Source organism: Tiliqua scincoides, chromosome 4 (genome assembly GCF_035046505.1).
Source record: "Tiliqua scincoides isolate rTilSci1 chromosome 4, rTilSci1.hap2, whole genome shotgun sequence".
NCBI classification, from domain to species: domain Eukaryota; kingdom Metazoa; phylum Chordata; class Lepidosauria; order Squamata; family Scincidae; genus Tiliqua; species Tiliqua scincoides.
The window spans coordinates 175369832-175384833 of NC_089824.1; the positions used below are offsets into that span (position 1 = coordinate 175369832).

Sequence of the window (15002 nt, forward strand, 5' to 3'; positions counted from 1 at the left end):
AGGTGTGGAGGCAGTCACGGAGGCATCCACAAGGTCGGGGAACATTTGTTCCTTAACCTTAAGGCTGTAGTGCAACTGCATCAGTGCTGGAAAGTTGGATAGAATTTGGCTCTTAGCTTATGACTGGTTTGCTGAAATGCCTTTTACATGGGGCTGCCCTTGAAGACCCTTTGGAAACTTTGTTGGCATCCTTCAGTCTCGGAAGACTATGGTATCACGCTCTGAATAGTGTTCTGGAACAGAGTGTCCTCTCCAGTGCGCGAAGCCTGGGTAAAGTAGATATGGAGGATAGACTGTTACCCATGCAGCAAATCCCCCCTCTCCACGTCACTGAAATGGTCCAATGGAAAGGCAGAATCCAATACGGTTGGTTCCAGCGATGTTGCAGGAGTTGCCAGAACGTGACTGTGTTCAGCCATGAACTGCCTCAGGGACTACGGCTCCGGATTTTGCCTCGAGGTTGACTCCTGAAGCCTTTTCCATAACTGGATGTAGCCACAAGGCAGTGGAGGTTTGGGATCAGAGTTTTCCTTCTCTCAGATGGGCTGCCTTCCCAGGCTAACGAGTTCCATCTACCCAGTGGCTGTTTCGTTGCCTCTTACAACAAGTACAGCCAAACCGAGGGCCTATTCTTATCCCCAGCCCTCAGGGGATTGGAAACTTAAGCCCTCAGCCTTTGGAACCTTAAGTTGATGCAAAACTTTCCAACTTTTTTAAAGTTTTTTAAACTTTTTTTTAAGTTTCCATCAACTTAAGTTGATGGAAACTTTCCAAAGCCCTCAGCCTTTGGAAACTTAAGTTGATGCAAAATGTTACATTCTTAGTGCTGACCAACACAACAGGGTACAATCATATCTCCTCGCTGTTGTTTCAGCTGCACTGGCAACTGATGTGTTTCTGGATGCCATTCAAGGTGCTGCTGATCTCTTTTGAAGCCCTGAATGGATTAGGGTCAAGATACCAGGAGGTACCTACCCATCCATTAAGATCTGAGAGGGGGACTTTCTTTTGGTGTGTCCCGCCACCTTCTGAAGTTTGGGTGGCAATTAGATATGACTGGTCTTCTCAATAACAGGCCCCATGATAAGAAACCCTCTGTCCTGCTATGTGCATTTTGTCTCTCTCCTTAAGAGAGTGTTTCATTGGCAGCTGAATTGTCTTTTTGTGTACTTGGGTATGCTAAAATTGCTGCTGCTGCCTTTATGATACTTCGTACTGGCTTGTTTTTATCATATTCTAAACCACCCTGCATCCCCAAAAGGAGAAAGTTGGGATCAAAATAAATACTGAAAAATATTTGACAGCATCCTATTCCTGTCAATAAAGGCTTACTTTTCTTTTTTGGAGAAAAAAAAATTAAAAGGTGGAGTGATCCAGTTCTTTGGGGCTGTCCAAACTATTCTTGGCCTAAGCCAAGTCTTTGCAGCTGCTGATCTCCCCACAATGAATGCAGCCTACTCACCCCCCACACTATATCCTGTATGTACAAAATATGTATATTGTGGCCTGCCAGGTGCTTAACCACCCACAGTTTTATCAAGTCCTTGGTTGGCCACCATACATGTGGTTTGGTTTGGTGCATTACAAGTTATGCAGACCTGGCCAACCAGTCTACAGCTGTAGGCTGAGGAGGGGCCATGATTCAGTGGTAGAGGTTTTGCATGCAGAAGATCCCACATTGAATCTCTGGCACACCAGATAGCATTGTCAAAGTCCTTGAACAGACAGTCTCTGTAGACAGTATTGGGCTAGATGGACTTCAGTTTATTCAGTAGAAGGCAGTTTTCTCATGTTCATGAATTCAGTGGTGGGGAGAGTGGGAACATGTCCTTGCTTGGAGAATTCCGCTTGGGGAGCAGACCTCATCCCAGGGCTGCTCAGTATGTGGTATTGTGAAAGAGAGGTCCTACCTTCTATCCATGCCAGTTTTAATAACTGCAATAGCTCATCCTGGGTACTTGTTTTAGGGAGATTATTCTAGATTTGGAGGAATAATGATTTACTTTTGTCAACTTCAGCTGAAATAAATGGTCTACTCTCATCCATTTTGTTTTGTGTTCCCATAGTCTCTCTCTTTTTTTTTTTTTTTTGCTAAGATTGCCCTTCTCACTAAGGCCCAGTAATTTTAGCTGGCAAAGATCAGATGAGTGCTATGGACTGGAAGTCACTGATGGGCAATTGCTGGCCCAGAGTAAGCCATGCTTAATCATTCCTCCCACTTCTTCCTTTTTCCAGGGTCCCGGTGGAAATCCATGTCCAACCAGGAGAAGCAGCCTTATTACGAGGAGCAAGCACGGCTCAGTCGGCAGCACCTGGAGAAGTATCCCAATTACAAGTACAAGCCTCGTCCCAAGCGCACTTGCATCGTGGAAGGGAAGCGGCTCCGTGTTGGCGAATACAAAGCACTGATGAGGAACCGGCGCCAGGACGCCAGGCAGGGCTACCTGATTGCGTGAGGCTCCCTGTCCCTTTTCCCCATTTGCTTCCAAGCACAGCACCTGGGCCAGGAACTTGCCTGTTGCGGTAATGCAGCAGTCTCCAAACTATGGGACCATTGAGTTAAGTAAAAACCTTCCCCGTCATGCACAGTGCTTACCATTCTGCACTGCTGCCTGCTATCTTTCGAGCCAATCTCATCTGAAAATCACTCCGGGCATCCACTTCTGCTACAGAATCGGGATGCAGAGTCTGCTGGGGTGATGGGTGTGGAAACGGCTGCCCAGTGTAACTTTCTGATGACATTGGCTCGAAAAGTAACAGGCATCAGTGCAGAACAGTAAGTGTCATGCATGTTGGGGAAGGCTTTCTCCAGATGCCGGTTCCAGCCCGTGGACCAGGATTTGGCACCTGCTACTGTAATGCAACTTGGTTAGGGATTAGACAGCATTGCATGGCATGTTATTTGGAATGGGGTTTTAAGCCTAGTATGACAAGGGTACACTCCTACTTAACCAATTTTTGCCCAGCCCATAGGTGTACACATGGTTCCTGTTGCAAATATGTGGCATTGAGCAGAAATGGCTCAAGTACAGGTTAAGTTCTGGGGTCTGTACTTAAGTTGAAACACACTTAAGTTGAAACAACTGGTTCTTGCTGGTGCAGTACTACTGAACCTGCCTGGGAGCTAGTGTACTTGAATCCAGTGGTGTAGCTAGAGGGGGTCCACAGCACTCAGTTTTGCAGAGAGCATCACCGCAGCATGCAAGTGGCCCCTTCCTCTCACCTTCAGAGCTATTCTGGGTAGTGGGAGCAAAGCAGAGGCATTTGCCTCCATTTTGCTCCCACCACCCAGAATGGCTCCAAAGGGGAGGGGCCGCTTGCATGCTGTGGTGAGGCTTCCTGAAAAACTTAGTGCTTTGCACCCGCTCTAGTTATGCCACTGCTTGAATCATCCATTGTGACCAGCAAAAATAACTGTATAGTCCAGTGGTTCTCAAACTGGTGGGTCACAACCCACCAGCATGTGTAAAGGTTCCCCTGTCCCTTTAAGGGGCGGGGAAGGGGGGAGGTAGCAATGCGATCCCTCAGGATTGTGTCACTAATGGGGCTGAAAGGGGGCTATTTTTACTTACTGAGGACTACTGGCAGCTGCAGGAGTTGCTGGGAGCCCTGAGCAGTACTCCACAGGGCTCCCCAATGCTTAGAATGTTGATTTAGAATGTTGACAAAAACCAGTAGATGAGCAACCAGGAAGTGCTTAGTGACTGGTTTTTGTCAACATTCTAAGCATTGGGGAGCCTTGCGAAGGGCTGCTTGGGGCTCCCCACAACTTCTGCAGCTGCCAGCAGCCCTCAGTAAGTAAAAATAGCCCCCTTTCACCCAGTGGCGTCACTAGGATTTGCGTCACCCGGTAGAGGAGGCCTGCGTATCACCCCATGCAGTGGGCGGGGCAACGCCCCAGGTGGTGGGCGTCGTGATGTGCCATCGCCCCACCCCCACTGGTTTTTTGGCTGCACCTTTTGTTAGAACACAGATATTTCAATGTGGTTTGTTTCATTGCATTCTGCATGAAATTACACATTGACTGATATATAACACGATGGTTTTATTCCTCCAAACTCTGATTTTAGTGATTTTGAACACTTGTAGAGTCACACACACACACACACCCCCCATGTCAACTTACTAACACCTTATTGCAGCAGTTCTCAAACATTTAGCACTGGGACCCACTTTTTAGAATGACAATCTGTCCGGGACCCATTGGAAGTGATGTCATGGCCAGAAGTGACATCATCAAGCAAATTAAAATAAATAATTAAATTAAAATAAAAGAAATAATTAAATAAGGGGAAGCCAGGCCTGTTCCACCCAGTGAATCTACTCTGATGTAAGTCCCATAGTGGTCAATGGGGCTTACTCTCAGGAAAGTGTGGGTAAGATTGCAGCCTGTGAGCCCACTCCTATGCATGTCTACTCAGAAGTAAGTCCCATAGTGGTCAATGGAGCTTACTCTGTAGTCTGCCTGCAATAACAATCCCCCCCCCCCAAAAGAATCAGTGAGATTTTCAGCCCTCCCAGTGCCCAGTTTAAAGTTCTTCTATTTAAGGCATAGCAATACAAAGACCCACCTGGCTTTTCAAGTGCAAAATAGAAAACTTCCCCTTACCAGTTGAAGCCTCTTTTTGGTCCTTTTTTTTTGGGGGGGGGGGGGTGCTGCCTTCTGGAGTAGCTCCATCGGATTGGGACCATTCTGGTGTCCTCACATTCCCCTTTGCCTGGCCTGACCACCAGCCAAGGCTCGTCTGCCTACTTGTGAGTTAACGCAACCATGAGGCTGCTTTGCTTTCCATAGAGCTCAATAGGGTAGCTAGAAGGCAGGGACCTCATTCTCTGGTGTTTTGGGGGGCTGCATTCATTGGATCAGGACCATTCTGACATCCTTGGAGTCCTCTCAGCCTACCCTTTCCAACAGACTAAGGCAAGTCTGCCTACTCGTGAGTAAAAGCGGCCACGTGGCTTTGTTTCGGTCTCAATACACTCGCAGTTGGGAGGGAGGCAGGGACCTCCTTCTCGTGTTTTTGGGGGATGCATTCATTGAATTGGGACCATTCAGGTGTCGTTGGATTCCTCTCAGCCTGCCCTTTCCAACGGACTATGGCAAGTGCACCAACTCGTGAGTAAACGCACGATATGGCTCACTTTCACTTTCCATAGGGATCCATTCATTTTTTCTTTCTGGTTTTTTGGCCATAACTTTTGAAGGAAAAGAGCTATTTCAATTCTGTTTTTTGCATTGCATTCCGCTGGGAATTCCGCATCCAACAGTGTATGGCATGACACAGTGGCTCCTAAAGCCGCAATGTTAGCACGTCACCCCCGGCGCGCCACCCTGTGCGGCCCGCACCCCCTAGCAACACCACTGCTTGCACCCCTCTTAGCAACGCAATCCTGGGGATTGCATTGCTGCCCTAGCCCCTCCCCCACAAAGACTTAGGGAGTAAAACTCTCCCTAAGTTTGAGAACCACTGCTATAATGTTTATGAAGGCATTCACACCTGAATTCTTAAAAAGAAAAGAATTCATATTGGTAGCAAGGGCACAGCTGGTTTCTGCTCACTCAGACAAACATCTAAGCCAGGCTTTTAACTTTAAGCGTATTGATAGCCTCACTGACTTTGAAGGGATCACATATGTGATTAACTGCTTTGTGGGATCATATCAGCATAATAGGGACTTCACAGGAGACATGCAGCCCTGAAATCCTTTCTGAATCTGGAAGGGAATTTCCAACAGTGCCCAGCTCTTCAAGGGTAATGGCAGGCAGCCAATCTTTTGCACTGCCATCTACTAGAGGGCAGTATTGTGCAAACAGTCTGGCCGGGAAGCCTATTTCCATGTAGGGTGGTAGCATGTGTTGGGGGAGGGTGACACTATGAATGAACTCAAAGGAGTGGAATGGCAGAAGCAGCACTTCTTATGGTCTGATGTGTTTTCTAGGCCCCAGGGCAACCAGATGCCGCCTTCCTCTTCAGAACTAATCTACCAGCGATCCATTGGGATGCAGCTGCCTCCACCCCTGATGGATCACTACTTGCCCCGTGGAATGGAGCCCAACATGCCGGTCATAGTCAACACACGTAGCCTGAAGCCAGAAGAAGGGGATGGAACAGAGGACAGTCATTCAGTGCCCGATGGGGAGATGTATCACTACAGTGAAGATGAGGATTCGGACGGCGAAGACAAGAGTGATGGCGAGTTGGTGGTTCTCACGGACTAAGTCAAAGGCCCGAAGGGGAAGCATGCACAGAGAAGGGGAGGGACTCCATCAGCCTTTGCTTGTTTCCAACATGATTGATTTGAGTGGAATGAGCCAGGAGTGGAGTTCATTAAGCTGTCTGACTGGGGAAGTGGGGAAGGGGTGCTCCACATTCTTCTGCAGGGTGGATTTGGATTGCTACAACAGTAATCCTGGACCTGGAAGCCAGACCTGGAAGGTTATATGAAGCATGTACAGGAATGGGCATGAAGCAGAGGGAGAGAAAATCTCTGATATGTGTTAATGCCCATACTGTTAGTAGAACTCCTGGCTCATTCATATTCTTTGCTCTTGAAAGAAAAAAGTTTGGGCTTTTGAGTGTACATCATGGTCCACCTAGATGAGGTGCACAAACTGAATGAGAGTCTTATTGTGCAGCTGGTGTTGGAACATTGTTTTCTGCGAAGGGACTGAGCTCCTGTCCTCAGGTGAAAGCACAGGGCCATCCTAAAGCAGTTTTGAAGTAAAATAAGAGGGAACAAAGCTGTTGCAGATTCGCCACAACCAGGGTGTGAACTGGGATAGGCTATGTGGGAAACTTTTCATAGAATCATAGAGTTGGAAGGTCATTTAGTCCAACCCCCTGCCTTAGGCGGGAAAGCTTCCTTGTACTGAGTCAGACCCGTGGCCCACCTAGCTCAATATCACCTGCATTGACCAGCAGTGGCTCTTCACAGTTTCAGGCAGAATTTTTTCCCCCCTGCCCTACCTGCAGATGTGAGGGATAAACCTGGGACCTCCTGTATGCTAAGCATATGCTCGGACACTGAGCTACAACCCCTTCCCTGTCATCTTGCTGTGGTCTCTCTCTGAGAGAAAACAGAGTAGTAGATCCAGGAAAGCACCATCTCTGAGTCTACATTTCTGTCTTCTGAGTGGTGGAATGCTGGCCTTCGTACTCTGAAAGGTGCTGAAAGTGACTAGGAAAAAGGTTTTGTCCCATCACAACTCAATTTATGCAGCATTCAGTTGGTGTTGGAGTGGAGTAACAAGCGCTTGGTGGCTGGAGAAGCTGGTGTCCGTTATGCACACTCTCCCTCCCTTCGCCCTCTTCCTGAGAGCTGGTGTGCAGCCAATGGAGCTGAGGCCTCACCTGTTTGTGGCTTGGCCAGCTGCACCAGCTGACGGTAGCCACACAGTCACCACCATTCAGCTGACCTCTCAGGGGCCTTTCCAGGGTGCAAACACCAACCGTCTGGGTGGAACACTTGTTCCCTATTTGTTCCAGACGTCAGCCAGTTCTGTCTCTTCCCCCCTGCCACCCTGCCCCCAACTTCACTTTGTCCTGTATTTGTTCCTTTCTGCTCCCACTGGCCCTGTCAGTAAATTCCCATGGAGCCATTTTTAGCTCTGGACTTGAATGAATAACAACCGAGAGATCTCAGAGGGGCCCCTCTCTATACCCTTGGCAGCCCTGGCCCAGTTTGTAAATTCAGGCACTGCCCATTTCCCTCCTGCCCTTGTTCGCCTGCCAGTTCTCAGTATGCACAGTGGGAGAGGAGCATGAAAACCAACCAGTTTCTTAGGGGGCAGACACGTAACCGCCAAAGAAATTGGTCGGTTTTCGTGCTCTCATTGGCTGTCCTCTCCCACTATGCATACTGAGATACTTACTCCAAGGCATTTATAGCAGAAGATGAGGATTCCTTTGGATCTAGGAGATTCTTGCTGTGTCCTTCTAATTATGCCGTGCTGGTTATGTGAGCCTCTGGCAGGTCTCCAGGATTCCTCTTAAAGATCTAATTGCTGCCACCACCACCCCTCCCCCCAGAGATTTTGGCAGTTGTAGGTGCAGCAGAAAGTCTTGCTTCGCTTCTCTTATACAAAATTCACCTGCACTGAACTGCTTGTGTGCAGGGATGGCTTCTCCTGCATTTCTTGATGGTCTTGCCCACTCCTATCCCTGCAGTCACTCTCTGTTATCCTGATTTGGCACTGGTGCAAACACCAGCAGAGCTGGTGCTGATTTAAATCAGTTGAACTGACCTTCACCAGTGAGCGGAGATTGAATACTATCAGGATGTGAGGAAAAGGAAAGAAGGGTGTTGGCTGTAGATAAGAAGGGGTGATACAACATTCATTCATACCTCATATTTATATCCCACCCTTCCTCCCAAGGAGCTCAGGGTGGAGTACATGAATAGGGTTACTTCCTACTTTATTCTTACAACAACCTGGTGAGATGGGTTAGACCAAGAGTGACGGGCTCAAGCTCACAAAGTGAGCTTTGTGGTTGAGTGGGATTTGAACTCTGGCCCACGCCCAACACTCTTAACAATTACATCACAGCTGGGTGCATGTGGAGTTACCTAAAACACTTCCCTCATATTTTAGTTCTAATAGTACAAGTCTTCACACCGCTATAAGCCCCTGAAACGTTTCCTACCTTTAACTTGGTCTTTTGACCATTTCCTAGTAAATATCAATGCATTATATAATATCAAACCCGCTTTAAAAATCTTAGTGTGGAACATTTGCGCTCTCTACTGGCAGAAGCTAGAATGGCACCAAGAAGACTAAATTGGTAGATGGACATATTTTACCACCCTCCTCAACCCCTTAGTGATGATTTCATTTTACTAGCTTCCACCCACTCCACCTAGCCTCCCCACAGAGTGTGTCCCTTTGCACTCCATCCCACTTTACCCCCTTGCATTTCAGACTGTTCCTGTCTTAGGGAATATCCACAATAAAACTTATTATTCCAGATTAGCTGATCCAGAGTTGAACAGTGAGAGAAAAGGAAGCTTCCAGAATCACCCTCCCTACTCCATTTTTAATTTGGAAAATAAATATTGTCAAGAAAAACTCCAGGTCATTTGAGAAGCCATTAAAAAAAAATCCAAACACATATTGAGTAAAACTAAAGAAAGTGATTTTAAAATCAACCATTTATTCTCATGGTCATCTGATTGAGGGGTCCAAGACTTCATGGCTTTCCCTGCATTAAGGGCAGTATGAGACTTGCAGGACAAAGGTAAGATGTGTTCCCCCCCCCCCTTTTAAAACATGATGAAATATCTGCTGTCTGACAGAATCAGCCCAGTCTGGCTTACAATAGCTTGTCCCACAATGAGTATGAGTCTGAGAAACCACACTAGACTCCTTTATTGCACTTGCCACAAGAGACTAATCCCTCTTGGCAGGGCTGGCCCATGCATGAGACCAACTGAAGTGGTCACTTCAGGCAGCAGATTGATGGGGGGCACCCATCTCGTCTCCAGTGCTCCTCCTCCTTCTGCCACTCCCTGGATTGGAAAAAGAGGAGGGGGACGGAGAAGAAGAGGAAATGTAGAGCGTGCAGAGCTAGAGTCCTGGAGAGTGGGAGAAGCAGAGAAAGGCACATCATCAGGTCAGAGGGGCAGCATTTAGCATGCTGCCTCAGGCATCAGGAGGTCTTGGGCTGGCCCTGCCTCTGGGGTTTGCCATCTCACCATCTCGTTATCACCCATTTTGGTTGCTTTAGCACCCAGAACAAGCTAAAATAAGTTTCAGTTCCCGAAAGTCTCCAGTTATTTATTCCTCCCAGCTCTCATTTCTGTTAAGACAACCTCACTAGAGTGAGGAAGAGCAGAGCAAGTCATGTCAAAGAAGTTGCCAGGTGGAGGGGAAATGAGTTGATTGACCACTTGGGCAGAAGCCCCTTGCTAAGAAGTGAGGCTCGACCCCACCCCCGCCTGTTTTTACAGACATGTTCATTCCCTCCCCACCCCACTGTGTGCTGGCACCTGGCTGCTGTTGTGGTTTTTGTTTTTTTTATTATTAAAATGTCTGTACATATAGATAGAGCTTTATTTTGTTAATAAGACTAGTAACTTAACCTGTATATTTCAACATACTTGTTTATAATGGGTTTTCTTTTTCTTGATACAATAAAGAGGATGTTTTGGAGCAGAGATCTGTGCTCTCCTTAGTTTTGTTAAACTCATCTGAGACTTCCAAGCCATGAGTGGCACCAGGTTGCACTGGGATGTGGGGCAAGCCATGTGGATGAACCTTGTGCGTGTGTGAACCCCTCCCCCCCAACCAGTCCTATCAGCATTTCTCCCTTTCCTATATCGACATTCTGCCCTCAACGTGCCTACCTGCTTGTCAGCTGGTTGGGCAAGCTAGTGAGAGAACACTTGTTTTCAAGGATTCTCTGCATCCGGAGGGTCCTTGGAAGTAACCCAGTGGGCTGGGAAGGGGGAAAGAGAATCTATGTGAGACTCTAGCAGCCCTCCCCCCCTCCAGTCAATAAACCTTGAATTCCATGGAGCTACTGGATGCAGAGGGTACATAGGGAGCGACCTGACTGGCCAGGGGTGGTGAGGAGAAAGAACCTGTGAAAGTATCATGGAGGTTGTGCCTGGCCCTCCCTCCAGTCAATCATGCTTGGAATGTAGGACAGAGACAACAAACTCATCCACAAACATTGTGGGGCTAGTGAGGGGCTTTGGGAACCCATGGGGTGGGCCTGCAAGGGTGTGAGGGTCCTCAGTCCCTTGATGTGCACAATGTGGTCAACCTCTGATCCTGGCCCATGTGCAGGACAAGGCAAAGCTGCTGTGATGTATTTTAAGGAGTGGATCCAAGGAGGGAGCCACGGATGGGTCCATGGCTCCCCACAAACTGTCTGCCAGCAGGGAAGGGCACTTGCCAGGCTGGGGAGCAAAATCAGGAAATGCTCACTGGGTGGGGCACCAGTGAGGTTGGCTGGAATAGGAGCCCAGGTCTCCCCAGAAAGTAGTTCAGGACTCAAAGTCCAGGCCTCTGTGGCCAGAGTTTGCTGGGCAAGTAGACCTGGGCTCTTGCATGGACTTGGAGCCCAGGTCTACCTGCAGGGTAGACCCAGGCTCCCATTCCAGCCAATGGCTCAAAGTCCATGCGAAAGCCCAGGACTACCCACAGCAAACCTTGGCCACGGAGGCTATAAGTTAAAGCAGGAGCCCAGATCTACATGCCTGGTTGATCTGGGCTCTTGAGTTGGTAGTGATCATGCCCCCCCCCCCAACACTGCATCTGCCCCTGGTTGTAGCTGATCAGTAGGTAAAACGCTGAACCTTTACAGGAGATGAGAATACAGTCAGCTCAAGCACACCTTATTTGCACAGTTTCAATTAGATGCATTTGCCAAACAGAGAAAATTAAGATAGATTTAAATGATTTAAACATAACAGCCTGGGCTCATTTGAGTTCACTTTTTGGAATCTTGAGACCCAGACTGCCTTGATCCCAGTAATTCTATACCCAGTTTGTATCACATTTCTGTTTATCCCCTCCTTTTTTAAAATTTGTTTTTGCAACATTAGAAGCCAAGAGTTTTCTTTTGCAATTGCCTTGCCAACCAAAACCTACACTCCACCTCCAGTACTGTGCAAGTTGCCAACAACCTTAAACCTCTGTGGCCCAACAATGTCATTTTAAAAAAAATTATTCAAATTAACATGCCAGAGAAAGATGGTTTTGCTCTGTTGAATCATTATTGCATTGGTCCTAATGAGAATAACCTTAAACTCTGAAGTAGAAAGACACTACAGTGATGTGAATGTAGCGGAATTAGTTTGTGACTGCTTTAAAGGAGAGTCATCTGCCGGCAGAAATGACCTGCTAAAAGATGGTGCTTTTCAACCAGTGGAACATAGGAAGTTGGCTGCCTTGTACCAAATCTATTCCCCAAGGTATTTTAACATCTATTGCGGACACAGACTGGTAATAGCTCTTCTGGGTTTTAGACGGGAATCTTTCTGGTCCTGTCTGGGGATTGAACTTGGGATGGTCTACTTGCAAAGCATCTGCTCCAGCGCTGAGCTACAGTTCCTCGAGCATGAGTGCTTTGCAGTATGGCAAGTGACCTTGCTACAAGAGGGATGGTATAACACTGTTCCAGCTGGTCTGAGCCTGCCAAAATGGGAGGAGCCTCAGGAGCATGCACTGATCAGTACCAAGATGTGATGGTGTGGCAGCCCAGGCCTTTAAAAAAAGGCACATCTAGTGATGAAACTGGGAGGCAGAAGCACTCGAAGAAGCCTCTCATTGCAGGGACAACAGTGCAGCTAGTTGGCAACTTATATAAACAGCAGCAGCATTTTGAAAAAGTGTCACCTACAAAGCTGGTACTCTGAAAAGTGGTACTTACAAAACACACTGGTTGAAAAGCCCTTTTGAAAGAAAGCAGGTGGCAATAGAGAGGCTTTCCTTGCCTTAGTTAGGGGCACAACTGCATTGGTTTGTCTCCCAGGGTTTGAACTGGTTGGGAGTTTTTTTTTCTCAAAACCAGCCAATGAAAGATTAAAAATGTTTCTGTTGTAAAGCTATGAAGGTTGTATAGTGGAGGGCTATCTTATGCAAGTAGTGTTTATAGAGGGCACACAGGGGGACACAGTCATACACTTTTATCTCATTTAACATTTATCTCAAGGAACTTTGTGAAACCATGAGGGTTTATATTAAGGAGAAACATATCCAGCTTCTTAATGATAACTTAATGATAATGAAACGTGAAAAGACAGAATGTTTGAGTTGTATGCTAGAACTATCATTAAAGAAATCTTAGCCAAATGAGTTTCCAGTGACTAGACGTGCATGCCTCTGTACAAACCTAAAACAATCGTTTTCAGATAGTGCATGCAGTCTTGGGGCGGCTCTGCCTTGTCTCTGCAGTTTTCAGAAGTTCATACATTAGTAAAGGTGAACATTTTATTTAAAATAGGTCATCTGATTTAATCTAATTAATCATGTCCTTTTTAATCAATTAAAAAGTTTTTAAATGGGAAAATAATCAGACCAATCAATTAAAAATTGCAAGTGTACTAAATACACACCATGAGGGAAGAAGCAGCTTTTAATATTATTCTGCTTTTATTATTATTAAACTGGTGTGGCTGGTATTTATATAGTAAAATAATAAAAAAAAAAGCTGCAGCTATATACCCAACCTTACAATGAACTGACAGGGAAGCATTTTAAGATTGTTTAGGAAAACTGCATTTTCCTGGTAGGTTTTAATTGCATCACATTAGCTTAATAGGTACAAAAAGAGATACATTTGGTGATTAAAAGGTTCCTTTCTTTTCTCCATTCAAGGAACAAACTCTACTAACTACAGCTGCCCCACAAGCGCACACAACTGATTCAATACAGTCAGCAGTTACCATAACGCAAAGAAATCTTGCATTATACAAAGAATCAAACTTTTTGACAGAATTAGGTACTTGTACTGAAAAAGTGGTTGGCGAAACCTCAGAAGTTTGTGCTGGTGTTTGCACCCTGCATCTCCTTGCCGGGAAAGCATCTACTATGGTAGGAAAGAGTTGCAGAGACCTCAGGAAGCAGCTGAGAGATATAGTTCCAATCCCTACATGACTGGGGATCTAATCATGCAGAGTGAAGTGGTGAACTGCCATGGCAGAATTCTGGATTGGTTCACTATGACTGCTGGGGGGAAATCATATTTTAGAATGCTTCCCTATGACAAAAAAAAAAAATCCATTGCACATAAGTTAGCACATTGGAGGCAACATTTGACCCAGACCTCACCCCAATTTCCTGATTTGTTACACGCAGATATTTGTTGTTATATGTATTTATGAGAATTTGAAAACATGACGTTGTATTCCTAGCCTGAAGTGGAACAGTCTAGAATTCTATCATCTCAGCTGACCACCTCACTCTGCATGATGTATGGATTGGGGTTGGTCTTTCCCGTCCCTTGAAATTGTGGCTTGGCACTGCTGGGAACATCTTTGGTGACATGGCCTTGTTTCACTCCCATGTCAACTACTGCCGACAGTAGTTGATGATGTCAACAGTTGTTGATGTCAACAATCTTTTGGTGCCCCCAGAATACAGTGGCCTTTCAGTCCTTCAACACAGTTTAATACACTGAAAACCATATCCTACATGATACAGCTACAGAGAGAAAGCTGTCTCTCATGTATACAGTATGGGGTTACCTACCACTATATTCATTCAGATGCCTCTTCAGGTTGTGGCAAACATTTTCCCATAATTCTCCACTGCTGGCCTGGGTCAAACATCAAAATACTAAGAAGCTACCTGGAATCTTTCATTGTGGATCATGAGCAGTTTTGGCTTCAGGGTATATGACAGTGCAAACAAACTACACAGAAAGAGGAACCATAATCATACAGAACTTAATTTTAAAAAACACACTAACTACAATAGGGAGGGTGTTTTTAAGCTGAAAAACAGTTCTTTGTGATGCTATCATAGGCAATGACCCAGCCCATCAGCACTTAGTCTGTTCTACTTCATATTGGCAGAATTTGTTCCTACTGAGTAAAGTCCTCAGGATGTACATTACGTCATAACAAGGGCACAATTCAGACTCTCCCTCGTGACAGCAGTGACATCGCAGTGTCAGCTTCTGCCACAAAAGAGCCTTTGCACACTATGACCTAGTGGGCTGAACATGGAGGCAGACATGCAATTATAAGTATGATAGCTATGCTAAAAAAATATACTGTACAGGTTGAGCCTCATTATTCGCGCGGGTTCCGTTCCAAGCACTCACATGGATGGCAAAAAACACACTATAGCAAATCAATTTAAAAAACAAAGTTTCTTTGCTCTGGTGATTTAAAAACAGCATTGCTGACCTTTGTGATGTAAGATAAGAGTAATTAAAAAGACAATCTGTAAATCAGTCATCCTCCAAGCGCTTACAAAGCCACTTCACTCAACCCCTCACTTCACCAATGCAAGGTGACCGCCTTTCTTGCTCAGGGGGAAGGGAGGGGTC

At 46.2% G+C, this 15002-nt stretch overlaps 1 protein-coding gene across 4 annotated transcripts in view; it reads left to right on the top strand.

Moving 5' to 3' along the window:
• The window catches only part of SOX13 (SRY-box transcription factor 13), a 77699-nt gene extending 67551 nt beyond the window's left edge, over positions 1–10148 (top strand). For 3 of the 4 annotated variants that reach the window (XM_066625743.1, XM_066625745.1, XM_066625744.1), the window contains exons 13-14: positions 2236–2452; positions 5941–10148. In XM_066625743.1, the coding sequence (XP_066481840.1) occupies positions 2236–2452; positions 5941–6220 (497 nt within the window). In that variant the 3' untranslated portion in view covers positions 6221–10148. The remainder of the gene's footprint in view (positions 1–2235; positions 2453–5940) is intronic. The other variant, XM_066625746.1, reaches the window with a different exon arrangement.
• Positions 10149–15002: the final 4854 nt, after the last annotated feature.